Genomic DNA, 17639 nt, shown 5'->3' with positions numbered 1-17639 from the left:
TGTAGACATGGGGAGATTAAGTGATTTGACCAGAATCACAGAATGTTGAGCTGAAGCAGAAACGCCAACCTGGTTCCCCAGTTGCAAAGTCTGCAGCTCTGGAAGTAACACCACATCCTCTACCCTAGGTGCAACATTTAATCAAGTGGTCAACTGGATAAAAAAACATAAAGATTACAAATAATTTAAAAGTTCTTTGTCGCTATTTGAAAACTCAGAAAATATGTCCTCATTTTAGTTTTTTAGAGCACTAACCATAATTTTGATGAAAATAAGACCCTCTCATATATGTAATTTCTAAAGGAAATAAACTCTAGGTATTACAGTTTTGATTACATCAAGATGACGGCAGGCGTTCCACACTTTTGTAATAAATATAGAATGTTAGCAATCTAGTTGTTCATTGGGATACTGTTGAGAGGCAGAGGCCAGGGGCACGGACTCTGAAAATTGAAGGCAGGTAGGAGAGTGCAGAGGCAACAATTTTACCACACTGGGCAGGCAGGAAGGGCAGTGGCAGCACACCAGACTATGGAGGGCAGTGGAAAGGGGGGCAGGGGCAACAAACCAACAATACAGGACTGGCAAGAGAGGCTGTGGCAATATAATAGACCATTGTGGGCAGAAGGAAGAGGCAGTGGTAGTACAACCATACATGCCAACAGACCCGTTTCAGCCAGGAAACGTCCAATGTTTTTAAGCTCAAATGGGCTTTATTTGATCTGTCTCCTGTCTACAATCTCCTCTTTTTCAATGTAACTCAAAGGGGAAAATCAATACCCCAGTTTCTTTTTCAAAATCTCCCTCTTACCAAGTTCAAAATGTTCGCAAGTATGGTACATTGGATCATGGGAGGCAGGAGGAATTGGGGTATGGACATGGACTCGGATAACAGAGGACAGGAGGGACATGGAGAGGTGCACCAAACTGACCCTACAGGGCAGGCATCAGGGTTTGCAGCAGCACAATACACCACACAGCGCATGTGGGACGGGAGTGCAGCACAACAATCCATAGAAAGCAATAGGGAGGGGACAGGACCATGCACATGGACAACAGAGAACAGAGGGGAAAGAGGTAATGGTAGATAGCTGACCATAATGGACAGACAGGAGAGAAAGCTGCAGCATAACAGACCATAAAGGGCAGGAGGGACGGATCAGGGGAATTACAATGGAACAGACAAGCCAGGAGGGAGAGAATAGGGGTCTGCACATGGAAACAGAGGGCTGGGGGCAAGGGGGCAGGGCAGGAGCAGCAAGATGACCATGGAGGTCAGTCAGGATGGGCACTAGAAACAAGACACACCATGGAGAGCAACAATGAGACTATGATGGCATACACACAGACCATGGAGGGAAGGTGGGAGGGGGTCAGGGGAAGCTAGCTGACCACACAGGGAAGGTGGGAGGGGCCATGGCAGCACAGAAGACCATCATTGGCAAGCAGGAGGGTTAGTGGCAGCACAATGGCTATGATGGGCAAGAAGGGGGGTGCAGGGGCATGCACAAAGGACCATGGAGGATAGAAGGGAGGGTCAGGACCTGGGCGCAGACAAGAGAGTTCAGGGGAAGGGGCCTCACAACAGACCGCGCGGGGCAGGCAGGAGGAGCAGTTGCAGCACAACAGACCAGGGAGGGCAGAAGAGTGTGGCAGTAAAATGGACCATGGAGGACAGGAGGAAGGGGATAGGGGCAAGGCATGTGGACAGGCAGGGTGAAGGTGGCAGGGACAGGTTACAGTCATCTGACAATGCTAGGCAGGTGGGAGGGGAGTGACAGCTCAACAGAACACTCAGAGTAGATAGGAGTGGCAGGTCCATGGAACATGGTGGGCAAAATGGATGGAGCACGGGCATGCACAAAGACATTGGAGGGCAGGGGGAAGGAGAATAGGGGCAGCAAGCTAAGCACAGAGGCTAAGCAGGAGGTCAATGATGGGCCAAAGAATTGGGCAATGGAGGGCAGGAGGAGTGGACTGGTACATAATGCTAAATGGAGGGCAGTGGCAGCACATCAGACCATGCATGGCAGGAGGGAGGAGGCTAGTCCATGGATTCAGACAACAGAGGATAGGGAGGAGGTGGATGGGGCAGCAAGCTAACTGTTCAGAGAAGGTGGGTATTAGGAACTTTACTGTTTTTAAAATGTGTGTCTGTGCGAACTACTTAAAATATAAACAAGTATGCAGCATAATCTCACTTTTGTTCAGGAAGAAGAGGACGTTTGTGACTGTGACTCCGGGCTCACTTGGCAGAAACACCCCCTGACCCTCCACCCCCCATCGCAAAATGTAATGCCCGTGAAAACGGTAGGTGGACGCAGTGTTATATAGAACATAGTCCTGAGAGCACGATTGAAAATGAAAACTAGATATAGTATATGGTATAAACTATGTACCAAAAAGTGTGATATAAGATGAACCGGGGCGTGAAATATAATATGCAATACATTGTGCGCAATGACAGATTCATTGGAGAGCGTGAGATAGCACAGGCACTAGCGCGTGCTATGCGATATGTGCCTTGGAGTGTAATATGCACAGGGCAGTGTTGTTTAACATAACTAGTCTCTAAAGTTGTAATATAAAATATGTGCTGGGGAGTGTAATGTTGCATATGCACTGTGACAAAGATATGGTTCCCAGATTGTAATATGTATGGCATAGCACTGTGCGTTATAACATAGGCATCGAGGAAGGCACGTTAGATGGGGCAATATAACCCGTGCGAAGGCAAGTGTGGCATGACATATTCACGGGGTGGTGTTACAGTGCACATGGGCTAGAGAGTGTCATAACATACGCACTAGCTGGTGGAATACAACACAGAGGTGTGAGGCACTCGGCGGGCACTGGTGGGTGTAACACAGCATTGGGCTCAGCCCGGAGCACGCTGTGACTCTCAAGTGAGGTTCGTCTCCTTTCCAGAGAGTAAAATAAAAAGTATTACACATCCGGCGGTGGATGTGTATTTTATTAACCGTGAGGGGGGTTTCTTGCATAGTTTGGTCGAAATTTTGTCGAATCCCCTTTGAATGGCCTGGTGTGCGTGTATATTAAATGTCCCCGTCAATAGCTACCCATGTTTGTATAAATAAACGACAAGGGTGTCTACTTGGAGAGTACCTACCGGCGGGGGCGCCGGGATTAGGCACGGTACATTCCATGTGGATTCATTCTATGCATAGTCGCCTTTTAATGAATATCACGCAAATCGTCATGGTGATAGGTGCATACGGTTTGTCCAGCATGTCCTAGGTGTTTCTATAAATATATATTTTTTTAAAAGTATAAAAAACAAAGGCCGGCCCCGGGGATGGGGTCCCCGGGGCCATAAGTGGCCTGAGGAGGGGGGCAACGCAGCCCCCTCCTAAAGAATTTTTTTTAAAAAAAGGCCATGACCTGGGTTTGGGGTCCCCGGGGCCGAAAAAGGCCTTGGGAGGGCCAAATTAATTTTTTTCAACAAAAAAAATAGGGTGCAGGCCCTGGGGGATGGGGTCCCCAGGGCCAGTAAATTAGAAAAAGAAGGGGGGCCACACAGCCCTCCTTCTTAAAAAAATAAAATAAATAAAAGACCGGCATCGCGCCGGAGGCCACGCCCCCTCCTTGCAGCACTCTGCAAACGCGCCCCCTGGCCAGTTGTAAGTTGGGGAATTAATTCCCCTTCAATACTGAGGGTCCTTGAGGGCCAACTAGCCCAACAGGTATCTCCAGTATGCGCCAGGGAGCTGTGTTGCAGACAGGTGTTCTGAGGCCACGCCCCTTTTTACACCTCTATGCAACGCAGCTCTGTGGCGCTTACTGGAGGTACCTAGTGGGCTAGTTTGACCCTAGGGACCCTTAGGATTCAAGGGGACTTAATCTCTCAACTTAGAACGGCCACAGGGCGAGTTTACACAGTGGTGAAGGGAGGGGACGGGGCCTGAGGTGACGTGTGCAAACACGCCCTGGGGCGCGTTTTAAGTTGGGGAAATAATTCCCTTTCAATCCTGAGGGACCCTGGGGGACAACTAGCCCACCAGGTGCTTCCAGTAAGCGCCACTGCTCTGCGTTGCAGAGAGGTGGTGCAGGCCGTGCCCCTTTTTACACCTCTCTGCAGTGGCACTTACTGGACGTACCTAGTGGGCTATTTTGCCCCTAGGGATCCTCGGGATTCAAGGGGACTTAATCTCCCAACTTAAAAAACGTCCACAGGGCGTGTTTACACAGTGGGGAAGGGAGGGGACGGGGCCTGAGGTGACGTGTGCAAACACGCCCTATGGCACGTTTTAAGTTGAGGAAATAATTCCCCTTCAATCCTGAGGGCCCCTGGGGGCTAACTAGCCCACCAGGTGCTTCCAGTAAGCGCCACTGAGCTGCGTTGCAGAGAGGTGGTCCAGGCTGTGCCACTTTTTACACCTCTCTGCAACGCAGCTCTGTGGCGCTTACTGGAGTTACCTAGTGGGCTAGTTGGACCCTAGGGACCCTCAGGATTCAAATGAACTTAATCTCCCAACTTAAAACGGCCACAGGGCATGTTAACACAGTGGGGAAGTGAGGGGACGGGGCCTGAGGTGACGTGTGCAAACACGCCCTGTGGCACGTTTTAAGAGGTAGTTTTAATCCCCTGCCCTTTTATATACTAGGGGCTTAAAGAGGAGGTCATGCTGATCACAGGGGGACCCCAACGCATAGTGTTCCCTAGTGTATGTAGGTGTTTTCACTGTATTCTGAGTGTCTTTTAACATAGCACTGGCTCTAGGACTGGTTAGTCAGACTCAGTTACCACCAGTATCCGTCTGAAAAAGTTGAGGGTACAGGGTGATTTTGCAACAAGGCTTCTTTCTGCTCTTCTGTTTGTTCTTTCTGCACGTTATCCTTCTTCCTGCACTTTTCTTCGTCTTTGAGGACTTCTGTTGCTTCTTTCTGCATTTCTTCTTTTTATTTCTGTGCGTTTTTTCTTCTTTCTTCACATGTCCTATCTCTGTAGGCATAGTTAGAAATTAGCATTTAAAAAACCTTTGAAATTCACTGAAAAAACCATAGGTTTCAGGCACGTTATAGTTAGGAATTAGCATTTAAAAAACCTTAGAAATTCACTGAAAAAACCATAGGTTTCAGGGGCGTTATAGTTAGCTGGACTTTTCACTCGTACAAAACCATTGAAATTCCCCCGTTATAGTTAGTTCAGCTAACTATAACTCGCGCGCACGCAATGCACTGCTGATGACGCCACATATTACATCACTCATGACATGGTCAGTGACATCACTCATGACATCACTGATGACATCTCAAATGACATCACTCATGACATCACTGATGACATCATCAAGTGAATGTGTGTTTTTCTGAAAATTACATATGTTTTATATATGTATATCTCAAGGTCGATGGAAGAATAAATGGGTATATAAGTGTCTAAATGGATGATTTTTTTTTTTTAAATTGATTGTATAACTGACTGATGAAGTGTATCTTAGTGAATACATGGCTTAGTGAGTAATGTTTAAATATGTAAATATCTGTATCAGTCTCTCACTTTGTGTATAAGTGGCTGCGTGGGTTGGTGAGTAGCTACATGAGTGTCTATATAGGTTATTAGTTGGTTTTTTGAGTATCAGTATGAGTGTCTGAGTGTCTGTATGGTTCGGTGGGGGGTATTACGTAGTGCATAGGTGCATGAATGAGTGACTCACTGTTTGTATGTGTTGAAGACAGCATGTGTGCAGGACTGTATGGGTGGATGAGTGTGTGCATGGGTGTGTTAGTGAGTGAATGACTGTCTCAATAGTGTCTTTATGAGTAACTACATATGTTTTAAACTAGTATATGTGACTATTGGTGTATATAAGTGAGTAAATGTGAGAGTGAGAGATTGGAAGAGTTCCTGTATGAATAAGTATGTGTTTCTATAAGTGATTGTTTAAAAGACTAAGTATGTGTAAGTTTCTGTAGAAGTAAGTGTGGTGGTGTGTGTATAACTGTATATGCAAGTTAATGGATGTTTGATTCTTTATTAGCATGAGTGACTATGTGTGTGAGTAACTCTATGGATGAGTGGCGTTGTGTAACAGGATGTACAGGTGTATGAGTACATATGATGAGTGAGTACATGTATGAGTGACTGTATAGGACTGTTGGTGAATGAGTGGATGTGTATGTGGATCTTAGAATTACTGAATAGGTTGTTGTAACTGATATTGGTATGTCCATTGTTTTGAAAATTTTAGTTTGTATTTTTGAATGTGTATATCAAAGGTTATATTAGGGGGAGAGGAGGTCTGCCACTCTATCACAAGGATGATGTCATCAGTGATGTCATTTGAGATGTCATCAGTGATGTCATGAGTGATGTCACTGACCATGTCATGAGGTTATAGTTAGCTGAACTAACTATAGCGGGGGAATTTCAATGGTTTTGTACGAGTGAAAAGTCCAGCTAACTACAACGCCCCTAAAACCTATGGTTTTTTCAGTGAATTTCTAAGGTTTTTTAAATGCTAATTCCTAACTATAACGTGCCTGAAACCTATGGTTTTTTCAGTGAATATGTATATATATATATATATATATATATATATATATATATATATATATATATATATATATATATATATATATATACATGTATACATGTATAATTTATCTTTTTTCTTTTCTCTTCTGATACTATTAATTTCTCATATATGGAAGGGAGGATAGAAGGGAACATACAGAATGGGCGCTTCTAATCGTTTATGTCTAGTGAATGGCAGATCAGTCACACAATAACCTTCGGTAGGCTTCACTGGCACACTACTTCTTTTTCTACCTAAACGCCAGAGGTGTTGGTGACAGACATTTCCAGGTATTATCTCTGGAATCGTTACTTACTGCTCATTTCTTTTTTCCGCCGAGAATCCGGGTAACACAGCCACACCCGAAGACCTAAAAGGAGAAAAGGAGAAGACGGAAAATCAATATTTGAAGAGATTTTTACTTACATTTACTTATATCAGTATGGCAATACTTTGAATAAAAGACACAACTGAGAAACAAATTAAGCCTCCTCGCATTTACATCAGGACCAGTCTCCTAAATGTACCATTATGTCTGGCAGGCTGATATAATCCAGAGTTAGGATATGTATGAGATGAACAATCATGTGTGCCTACATAAGGCAGGGTCCTTCAAGATGAGGTTACAGTGAACATGTGAGACTACAGTTGGGTGTAACTGTAAATAAGCAGGCCTTCTTCAGTGCCCCTTGTCTGAGGTGTAATATGTCTAGAATGTACAAAATTCGTATCAGCAAGTATAGTCTAATGTAGATTAGGATTACTAGCTGTAGTTTGTAGTGTCTCTCACTGGACTTACATCTCCACTCTTGAGTAGCTTTTCAATGCAAATTAGCAACATTTCCTTGCAAAGACTAATATTTTCTTGAAAGTGCTAGTTGAGACTACAATTGCATGTGACTTTTTCTTGTGATTTAACTGTATCACCGTTTCCTTCTCATCCTTGGACACTGGGCATTTTACACTTATTTTGATGTGGAACGGATACCTCTTACTGTGAATTTTATGGACCATTCTTTTTTGCGAGTATTCTGGTGGTACTGATTACAGGCTGAGCTGTCCTTCAGTTCCACTTTCCAATGTGAGGGTGGTTTAGATATAGTAATGCAAACTATAACAATTTGAGAGATGTCTTCTGATGGATGTGAAGCAACAACCTTTTTTGGGGGGGGTGTAATGTGTAAATACAAAAATTAAGCGCTCCAAATGTTTTCTTAGGGTCCTATTGCTCAAGGCCAGGGTTGCAATTAACTTTCTCTTTCACCACTCTACACTTGCTTTGACTTTAACTTATTCTTGCAAGTTCTTTTTTCATCTACTTGTCTGCCTTCATCATTGTTTTCCTATCTCTCTTGCTCCTTTATTCTCCCCTTTCTGTCTTTCTATCTTGCTGGGCCATGAGTGCAGGTGCCCACCACAATAACATTAACTGGTGGGCAGGGTAAGCATACTTTACATAGGAGGGGGTCCCTCCTCTGGAGAGATCAGGCAGCTAAGCAAACATATCTACCTGGAAATGTGCTGCACATGGAAGAATACTCCTAGTGGAGTGGGCTGTCGGCGGAGTACGTTTGTTTAAGATTTGGGTAAAGGAAGGTTTACTCTGACAAAAGCCAACATTGTTTCACATGTAGCTTACAGAAGTGTGACTTTTCTTCCTAAATCAGAAGTGCTGGCCTATGTCCTACTTGTCCCACAGCTTCATAATCCGGTTCACAAACTCTGCAAGCATGCATGATGGTTTTCAAATATAGAAATAATGGTACTCACTTTGTGTTCCATACCTTGGCCACCGAGCTTTTTGACAAGTTTCAGCTCTTTTTTCTGGAGTTAGTAGGTGTAGCAGAGGAGGCCTAGTCATTTATCCGCTTAGGCCTTGCAGGCCCTGGATGCTATTAACATTAAACACATGCACACAGTTGCTCACTGCTGGCAAAGACCCATTGCGGTTTTACGCCCATTTAGTTATCTCCTCAGGTCGCGCACAACCTGGGGAGTATTACAGGTGGCAACAAGTACTATAGAGACTGGGTGGCACTCTACATCCCTCTTATTCTTTAGTGGGATCAACCCACCCCTCTACAGCCCAGGATGCAGGAAGAACACAAAGTCTCAGAGTCTCTGGCTGGGAGCTGGATTCGGCCAGAGACCATACTTCTAGATCCAGGAGTTGGTGCAAGGCCCCAGCTCTGCCTGACTTTCTTAGATGGTGTCTTCTCTTGGAGCTTGGCCACTCTGCAAGTCATACCTGGTGCCTCTGGACACCCTGCTTAGGGGAACGACATCAGCCGCTCCTGGTTGGGGAGAGGATTTCCGCACCGGCATGTTCCTCTCCGCTCCCCAGCTCAGCTTCCTTTTTGTCTCTATGGGAAGGCCTAACCACCCTCTTAAACCATGACACGTTCTTTGTGACCATGCGAGGGCCCCGTTGATGGGGGGGGGGGGTCTCTCCTCTGGAGAGATTAGGCAGCTAAAGCAAACATATCTACATGGAAATGTGATGCACATGGAAGAGTACTCCTAGTGGAGTGGACTGGTGGTGGAGGATGTTTGTTCAAGACTTGGGTAAAGGAAGGTTTACACTGAAAAAAGCCAACATTGTTTCACATGTAGCTTACAAAAGTGTGAGTTTTCTTCCTAAATCAGGAGTGCTGGCCTATGTACTCCTTGTCCCTTGGCTTCTTAATCCGCTTCACAGACTCTGCAAGCATGCTTGAGGGTTTTCAAATATGGAAAGAATGCCACACACTTTGTGTTCCATGCCTTGGCCATTGAACTTTTTAATAAGTTTCAGCTATTTTTCTGCAGTTAGTAGGTGTAGCAGGGAGGCTGAGTCTTTTCTCCACTCAGGCCTTGCAGGCAGCGGCGTCACTATGGGAGTGCGGGGGTGCGGACCGCACCGGGTGACACCCTCACATGGGGTGACACCAACAGGGCCGGTGTGCAGAGAAACCTAACCTTTTAGGAGGAGGAGGTGCCTGTGCGCAGTGCGCACTGTCTCCTCTCCTTTCTTTTATTTGCTTCCCTGTGAAATGGATCCAAAAAAGAAAATCACTTTTGCTGGAAATCAATGTCGTATTTTTCTGACATTTAATTCCAAAATTCAGCATCGGGAATAAAAGTTTAAAAATATGAAAAATAAATAACTAAATAAAGTAAGACAGAGTGGTAGCAAACTGTCCAGATTGATTTTATTCACACCCAAACACATTAGCGCCACTTTTACAGAGTTTGCCAGTGAAGCGCTATTTTTGTTGTCTTGGCTTTGTTTCCCCTGGGCTTGGAACTAGTGCACCAATCCTGGAGGTACTGCAATGTGAGGATTGAAAAACAAAATTTGTACTGCTGCTCTGTATCTAGGGATGTTGTCTTTTTTTACCATACTGCTTACGTTTTGTAAGCAATGGCCATTGAAATGGGTCCATTCAGGGCCCTGTTGTCATGTCCTTAACTTTTCAGGCAAAAGCACTCACTGATTTCAGAACAGTGAGTGTAAAAGTGTTAAGGTAACCATGTTGTTCCTGCTTACATTTCACATGGTTTGCAAAATTTTGCATTCCCTATGAGTGTTTGCTTTTTCCAGGATGGTGTCACTTTTTTTGTAGGCCACATATTGCTCTTGCCCAGTGCGTAATTTAAATTGAGCCGCATCCAGGTGTTTATAGCTGGCAACAATTGCGTTGTAGTTGAAGGCAGTCTGAGTTTTTCTCAGTGGGGCAGTATGGTGTTCAGTGGGGGAGAGGATGTGGCACTATGGCCAGAGCTGCTGAATTTGGAACTGGGGAACCAGGTTCAGCCTTAATAACCAGTCCGCCAGACCACTCTCCTAAGAGAGCACTATCTCATGCTAGACCTTAGAAGGCTTCGCAAGACATTAGAAGACCCGGTGTTGTAGCACCAGCAGGTGAACCCTAGCATGACAAGTGTAGGTTAACCTTCAAGGCTTGTCCACCACTATTCATACTGAAGTTCACCTCCAGTCTTGCGGGCAGGCCTATGAAGCAGTACACCCTAGAACAGTGACCCTGTCACTGAGATCACAGGACCCTTGAGAAGGGCCAGCTCTAGGGCGGTGCAACCGGTGTGACCGCACCAGGTGCTCACTTTAGGTGGAGGCATAATTTTTGCAAGTATATTATGGTTCTAAAAGTGCTTGCTGCCTCCTTCCTGGCCTCCAGTAATTTTCAGTAACAATAAAAATGTCATGATGACTCTGGTGATTAATGTTCTTCCTAGAGAGAGATCGGAATTTTGTCTAATGGAAGATTTGACTCATGGAAAGGTAGCTCAGAGGGTTAATGTACCTGCTGCAAAGAATATGTACCATGCAGATCACAAAGTGCACATAATGTAAATAGGCCAGTGGGCTACTGCTTTTGTCAGAGAGATCCTTTTGTTACTTGCAGTTTATAAGTTAAAATCCTAACATAGAACAGTGAGCTATTAAGTGTCATCTACTCCGCAGCAACACAAGTCACATTTTTTATTAACTTTTGATACGTTTGAGCTACAAACAATTTATTAGTTTAAATGGTCAGATCATGCTGCAGATCTTGCATTATGAGGCAAATATGACAGAGCCATTATTATTTAGAAAACATTTGCAAACTAGGATTTTTAGCCATTCATGTTTGAACTGCTGTTTTGGAAAAGGGAGAAGTGCTGATGACAGAAACTCCATGGCTCGGAGACAAATGGCTTGTGCTTCCACATTTTATCGTATTTGGGGACATTCTGTGATTAGAAGCATATCCCACTTTTTGAACACATTTTACTGTCAATAACTCATTATAACCTTAAATAATCATGTGTATCCATTGGTTGATAAAACTGGGCAGTGAAACCAAACAAATACAAAAAATTGGGATGTTTGCGCATTCTGGCCACGCCTCTGGCTCTGCCCACTGATCCAATCCTTGGGTTATTCCCGCCCTCTGATTCTCCGCCCACAGTTCCCCTACTTTTTTTCCCCCACTTCGGCCACTGATATATCGTGTTGCTGGATAGTGGGAACACCACACCAGTAAAAAGTACCATACCTATGATATTATAAATTCCAATAAACTGTTGACTAGCAGGTAGCCCGCTGTACAACCTGATTAATGAATCATTATCACACTGTTGTTAACAGGCACATTTTGTAAATATAGGACCTACATTTACAAACGTTACTAAGGATTCTGTATGGTCCCGTTATTTGCCAACTGTGTCCACTGGCGGACTCGGGCGGAGGAGGTCCATGCGGTAAGTCGTGAGGGGGTGACACCATGAGTTACCCGCACCGGGTGACACCAACCCTAGTGACGCCACTGCTTGCAGGCACTGGTTGCTATTGACATTAAACACACGCACACAGTGGCTCACTGCTGGGGAAGTCCTGTGTGGTCTTACGCCTGTTTATTCAACCTCTTATGCAGATAACACCCAAATTGTCATCTCACTGAGCAAGAAAGACACAGGCTTAACCTCCAGATTTTGCGACTGCATGCAGGCAGTCAGCACGTGGATGAGTAGACACGGTCTCAAATTGAACACAAGGAAAACGGAAGTGGTACTTTTCGGGGAACACCTTCTTTCTGGACTCCGTCCTGCCGGCCAGCAGAGATGGGCCCTCTCCCAACTCTGGTCATCAAGATCACAAACCTGGGACTTCTGATTGACAACAAATGAAGCTATTCCAATCATGTCAGCGCCCCATCCTCCTCAACTTTCTTTACTTTAAATATTCTAAAAAAGATTTTTCGTTTTATTCCAATCTATCTTCAGAAAACTCTCATAGCATCCATTATAATGACCGATTTGGACTATTGCGATGGTCTATTACTCACTGCACACGAATACATCCTTAACAGATTGCAAGTACTACAAAACACAGTGGCAAGACTGCTTCTAAAATCCCTAGACATCACTCAGTAGCCACTGCTATCAGAAACCTCCACTGGCTCCCCATCAGACAGCGCATCACGTTCAAATCACTTTGCATTGCCTACAAAGCACTCCATGGCTCAGGCCCAGACTTTTTTCAACAAAACTTTAAATGGTACACCCCAAGTCGAATGTTACGATCCACTAAGGCCAAATACATTGTTGTTCCCAAATGTAAACATTCCACCTAGGGAGGCAGGAGTTTCTTTTTGGGGAATGACAGCAACCTGTAAAGCCCTACCACTCCATATGAAGAGGCACCTAATCCCATTACCTTCAGGAAGCTCTTAAAAACCTGCCTTTTCAGTACGTGCTAGGCCTGTTGATCCTCCTGCACGTCTCCTCTCCAGTATCAAAGACAGTGTCAAGACACCCTAGGTGTAGAGAGTCACCCGGCCTGCACGCCCAAATGTACCCACTTCAAACCTTGGGCCAGGCTCGGGCCAAGGGTACAACTGAAAGGGCATAAGGTTGCACAAGGCCGTAGCCGAGAAATAACTATCCCTGTGCGTGTCACAAGTTATTTCATGGCACACGGTGGCCTATCTGGCCTGTCAAAGAGGCCACTTTACACTGGCAACGAGGGGGAACGACCCCTTGCCTCAAGCCTGCTGCAGCCATCGCTCCTTCAGTGTTGCCCACCTCGTGCAGATGACCGCGCTGCCGCAACAGATCCTACTTCCGGTTGCAGGAACCGCTGCCGAGACAACCCACCAGCTGGAGGTCTCTCAGTGCCCAGTCTGGGTGCGCTGTGGCACTTTGCACGCTCGTGGCCGACTCTGCATCCAAGCGCGCCGTGCTCGTTCTGCACCAGTGGGCATGGCTTCACCCGGATCGGTATCGGCGGCTTTGCGCTGGTGTTCCTGCCATGCTGGGCGCATCCTGGTGCTTCCACATGCCCAGGCCTTGCATTGGGTTCTGCCTGCGTGGGCCCACTGCTCCTCCTGCGCCAGTCCAAGGACCAGCTCTTGACCCCATCCCTAGTGCCATTGCCATGGACTTCTATACGCATTCTCTTTCCTATTGGACCACTCTGGTCAACCTCTCCCTCAGTCAAGGCTCCCTTCCTGTTTCCTTCAAAAATGGACAGGTCACCCCTCTGCTTAAAAAACCCACCGCTGATGCGAACGACCTCAACAACTACCGTCCCATCACTAACCTACCCTTTCTTGCGAAAATCACAGAAAAATGTGTAGCGAAACAACTCTCTCGCCATATCAAGGACAATGATCTTCTTGACACTTTCCAGTCCGGCTTCATTAAAAACTGCAGCACTGAAACAACCCTGCTGCTAGTGATTGATGACGCGCTGCGGATACTCGATTCAGGGGAGTCTTGTCTTCTAATTCTTCTTGACCTTTCTGCAGCCTTTGACACAGTCAATCACAACACTCTCCTTAACACTCTTCAACAGAGAATGGGCATAGAGGGCACTGTGCTCAAATGGTTTGCCTCCTTCCTCTCTGATAGATCCCAAATGATCAAAATAGCGAACAGTCTTTCATCTCATTTAGCGGTCAGCCAAGGTGTCCCTCAAGGCTCTATACTTGCACCCGCACTATTCAATCTCTATTTAGAACCTTTGGGAAATCTCCAGAGTAAATCCGGGATCCATTATCATCTATATGCGGACGACACTCAAATCTATCTTAAGGTGGCCTCCACTCACGATCTCTCCTTCCTAAGCTCTACTCTCGACTCCATTCAAAACTGGATGTTAACTCATCAACTGATCCTGAATCCCTCCAAAACTGAATTCCTCCTCCTCTCCTCATCACTTTCTCCTCCCCCAGTGCAATCATGGATGGATCAGACTAATCTACTGAACAATAAACCCATCATTGTCGAGAGCGCAAAATCCCTTGGTGTCATACTCGACAAAAAACTCAATCTACACTCCCACATCGATTCCATTGCAAAGTCTGCTCGATACCAACTGCGACTTCTTTGGGGGATTCGGCGCTTCTTCCCGGAGCACGACCTTAAAACCCTGGTCCAATCGCTGGTTCTCTCCAGATTGGACTACTGCAATTCTCTTCTTACTGGCCTCCCCAAAACCCACCTGTCCCCCCTAAAGTCCGTTCTCCATTCAGCAGCTCGTTTCATTTATGGGGCCAAAAGAAGCGACCACATCACACCCATTTTATCCACCCTCCGTTGGCTTCCCATAGAGGCAAGATCTATCTACAAGACTGCCTGTATCACCCACAAAGCCTTGCACTCCTCCTCCCCTCGCTACCTGGCGAATAAACTGAAACTCTCCGGAGGCTCCAGACCTTCATGTAATGCAGAAAATGTATTGCTTGACCTCCCACTTTCAAGAAGGAAAGATCGATGGCCCAATCCTTTTCAGGCAATGCGGTGAGAATCTGGAACTCACTTCCGCCTCATCTCCGGACCACCACCTCTTCTCAGGCCTTCAAATCTGACCTCAAAGCTCTCCTTCTTCAAAGACACTTCCAAATTTAATTTACGCCCTCTATTTTCTGAAGGAAGTCCTGCCGTTATAGGAAATTCTGTTCTCCATGCCTATAGAAGTGCCTTCCCAGTGTGTTTTTGTGTGTTGAGTGTCTGCCATTTAGTGCAATAGTATACCTCTACTTGTACTTTGTACTCTTGTATAACATGCAGACGTCTCCTTTCCTTTGTAACGTATCGTTTGCTACCTCTTGTATTTTGTTTGCTTTTGATACTTGCACAACGGCCACCACTGCCTCATGTAACGTAACTTTTATTTTAGTGTTTTGAGTGTCTGCCATTTATTGACCTCTGTGTACTTTGTAAGCTCTTGTAACCTGCACACGTCACTTTTTTCCTATTGTAACGTATCGTTTGCTCCCTCTTGAATTTTGTTTGCTCCTGATACTTGCACAAATGCCACTATTGCCTCATGGAACGTAACGTTTGATTTTGTAACATGCTCACTTGTAATTTTTCTCCTTATGTATCATTACTGCTCCTATTGTGAAGCGCTCTGACACCTTCGGGTAAAGTCCGCGCTATATAAAAACGCATTAAATAAAATAAAATAAAATAAAAATTCCAGGAGGTCTGCTCGTTGCGTGACCTGGCAGCATGTGGTCGGTGCTTGGAGATACCCTCATGCAAAAGGTATTGTGACCCTGGAGCGTGGTTTGTCCTCATCACCCAGCGGGTCCCCCGCTCTGCAAGAGACTGCCCATTTTGCCCAGAGAGGATGGGGATTTTGCCTGGCTTGGCTCCCAGGAGTGAAAAAAAAAGTAGGAGGAAAGGGACAAAAATAATGAACAAGAGATCAGCCCACTAATATACTGCATCATGGGAGACCCTCCACTACCACATATCCTGGCGCCCCCTGCGCCCTACACACATGCCTCTGTCACCCCTCTGACCCCTTTCAGCCATTTAGCCGACCCTGCAACAGCTGTGCCTCGGTGGAGGCTGTGGCTCAGGTGATTAAATCACTATTTTCGCGGCACGAGAGAGATGGATGGTGCCGTGAAATGCTTGCTGATGAGGGGTGATGAACTCTACGAACTGTTTGAGACCCTACCAAATACGGAGGAGGACGATATCTATGACGCCGTAATAGCCACCCTTAACAGGGACTTCAACCCACAGATGAATCCCAACTATGAGCACTTCGAGCTGCGCCAAGCAAAGCAGTGGAAATGTTTTATGCCAGACTGCGGAAACTGGAACGCATGTGCATAGCCATTGACAAGCGTGAAGAAATTCCCAAGGGTGCAAGTCAGTCGCACTTCGTCCCCTTATACTCCGCCAATCTGGGATAGCCCAGGACGAGATTATGATCCTTGCATAATCTCATGAACTGTCGAACAGCTGGGTAGAAGAGATGGAAGCCGCTCATGTCAGACATAGCCTAGCCCCCTCAGCCAGCGGGCACTCTGTATCAAGGAGGAGAGGATAGATGTGGTGCAAAGGTGCCCTGGACCATCACAGCCATGACGAACCTTTGGAAAAACAGCACAAGAAGTGTGGCTACTGTGGCTTTGATCACAAACCATTAGAGGCATGCCCAGCAAAAGGACAGACCTGTTCCAAGTGTGGAAGGATCAACCATTATGCAAGCGTTTGTCGGAGTGGAGGTGCCTTCAGGGGACGCACACCGACCCTGCGACACCGAAAACTGGAAGAGCACTCCAAGGCAGAACCGACCCCCCCCCCCCTCAAAGGGGCACTGCCCACTTCGAGGATGACGATGTCTTTAGTATCTCCTTCTCCTGACGCTCTTGGCGCAAGAGACGTCCCCCACCCATGTGCACAGTACACGTGCAGGGCATCCCTGTGCTAACCTTGATAATCACCGAAGCATCAGTGAATGTGATGGACTCTGTACAACACGAAAAGCTGATACCTCATCCAACGCTCACTCCCAGCCAAGCGAAGATCTAAACATATGGGGGCACTGAAACGCTGCCTCTAAAGGGCACCACTCAAATTCGACATCACCAGCTCTGACCGGATCATCAGAACCAAGTTCCATGTCACAGAGGGGCAAAAGGATACTCTGCTAGGATGCCACACAGTGGAGGACCTAGAACCAGTGTTCTTTGTGAAGCAGATCCATGACTCTCATGAGGATGACATCTTGAAACACTTACATCAACTGTTCCACAGACTAGGGAAACTTAAAGATCACCAAGTCATCCTGCACATCGACAAGTCCATAAAGCCCACGGCGCTTCAACACCGTAGAGCCCCTTTCCATCACAGACCGCTAGTGGAGAAAGAACTGGAGAGACAAGGGGTCATTGAGAAGGAGTCTTGTCCCACTCCATGGGTATTCCCACTTGTCATCCTGCCTAAACTTAAGCAGCCTGACGCCATAAGACTATGTGTGAAAATGAGATTGCCGAACCAAGCCATCCGGAGAAAAAGACATGTTTCTCCAACCATGGATGATATTACTTACGCGGGTCTCCGGCATTACACCCGGCTGAAGTTCGGCGTCTCCTCTGCGGCAGAGGTGTTTCAGAACGTCATCAAAGAAACCTTCTCAGGGCTAATAGGCGTTATAAATCTGATCAACGATATCCTAACCTACTCTCAGAGCCTGGAAAAACACTGCGTCCGACATCGGGCCACCCTCCAATGCTTGGCAGATTATGGCCTTAACATACACTGAGAAAAAATGTCTTTCTACCAGAGTTCGATTCAATCAATCAATCAATC

General features: G+C 46.1%; 1 protein-coding gene across 9 annotated transcripts in view; it reads right to left on the bottom strand.

The window, feature by feature from the left end:
* The window catches only part of LRRC34 (leucine rich repeat containing 34), a 341237-nt gene that overhangs the window by 317627 nt on the left and 5971 nt on the right, over window positions 1-17639 (bottom strand). For all 9 annotated transcript variants that reach the window (XM_085633736.1, XM_085633737.1, XM_085633742.1 and 6 more), the window contains exon 2: window positions 6856-6909. In XM_085633736.1, coding sequence (XP_085489862.1) covers window positions 6856-6909 — 54 coding nt within the window. The remainder of the gene's footprint in view (window positions 1-6855; window positions 6910-17639) is intronic.

This window comes from Triturus cristatus, chromosome 11 (genome assembly GCF_964204655.1).
Source record: "Triturus cristatus chromosome 11, aTriCri1.1, whole genome shotgun sequence".
Lineage (NCBI taxonomy): Eukaryota > Metazoa > Chordata > Amphibia > Caudata > Salamandridae > Triturus > Triturus cristatus.
The sequence above is the reverse complement of the archived record's forward strand: the minus strand, read 5'-3'. Positions and strand labels throughout refer to the sequence as shown.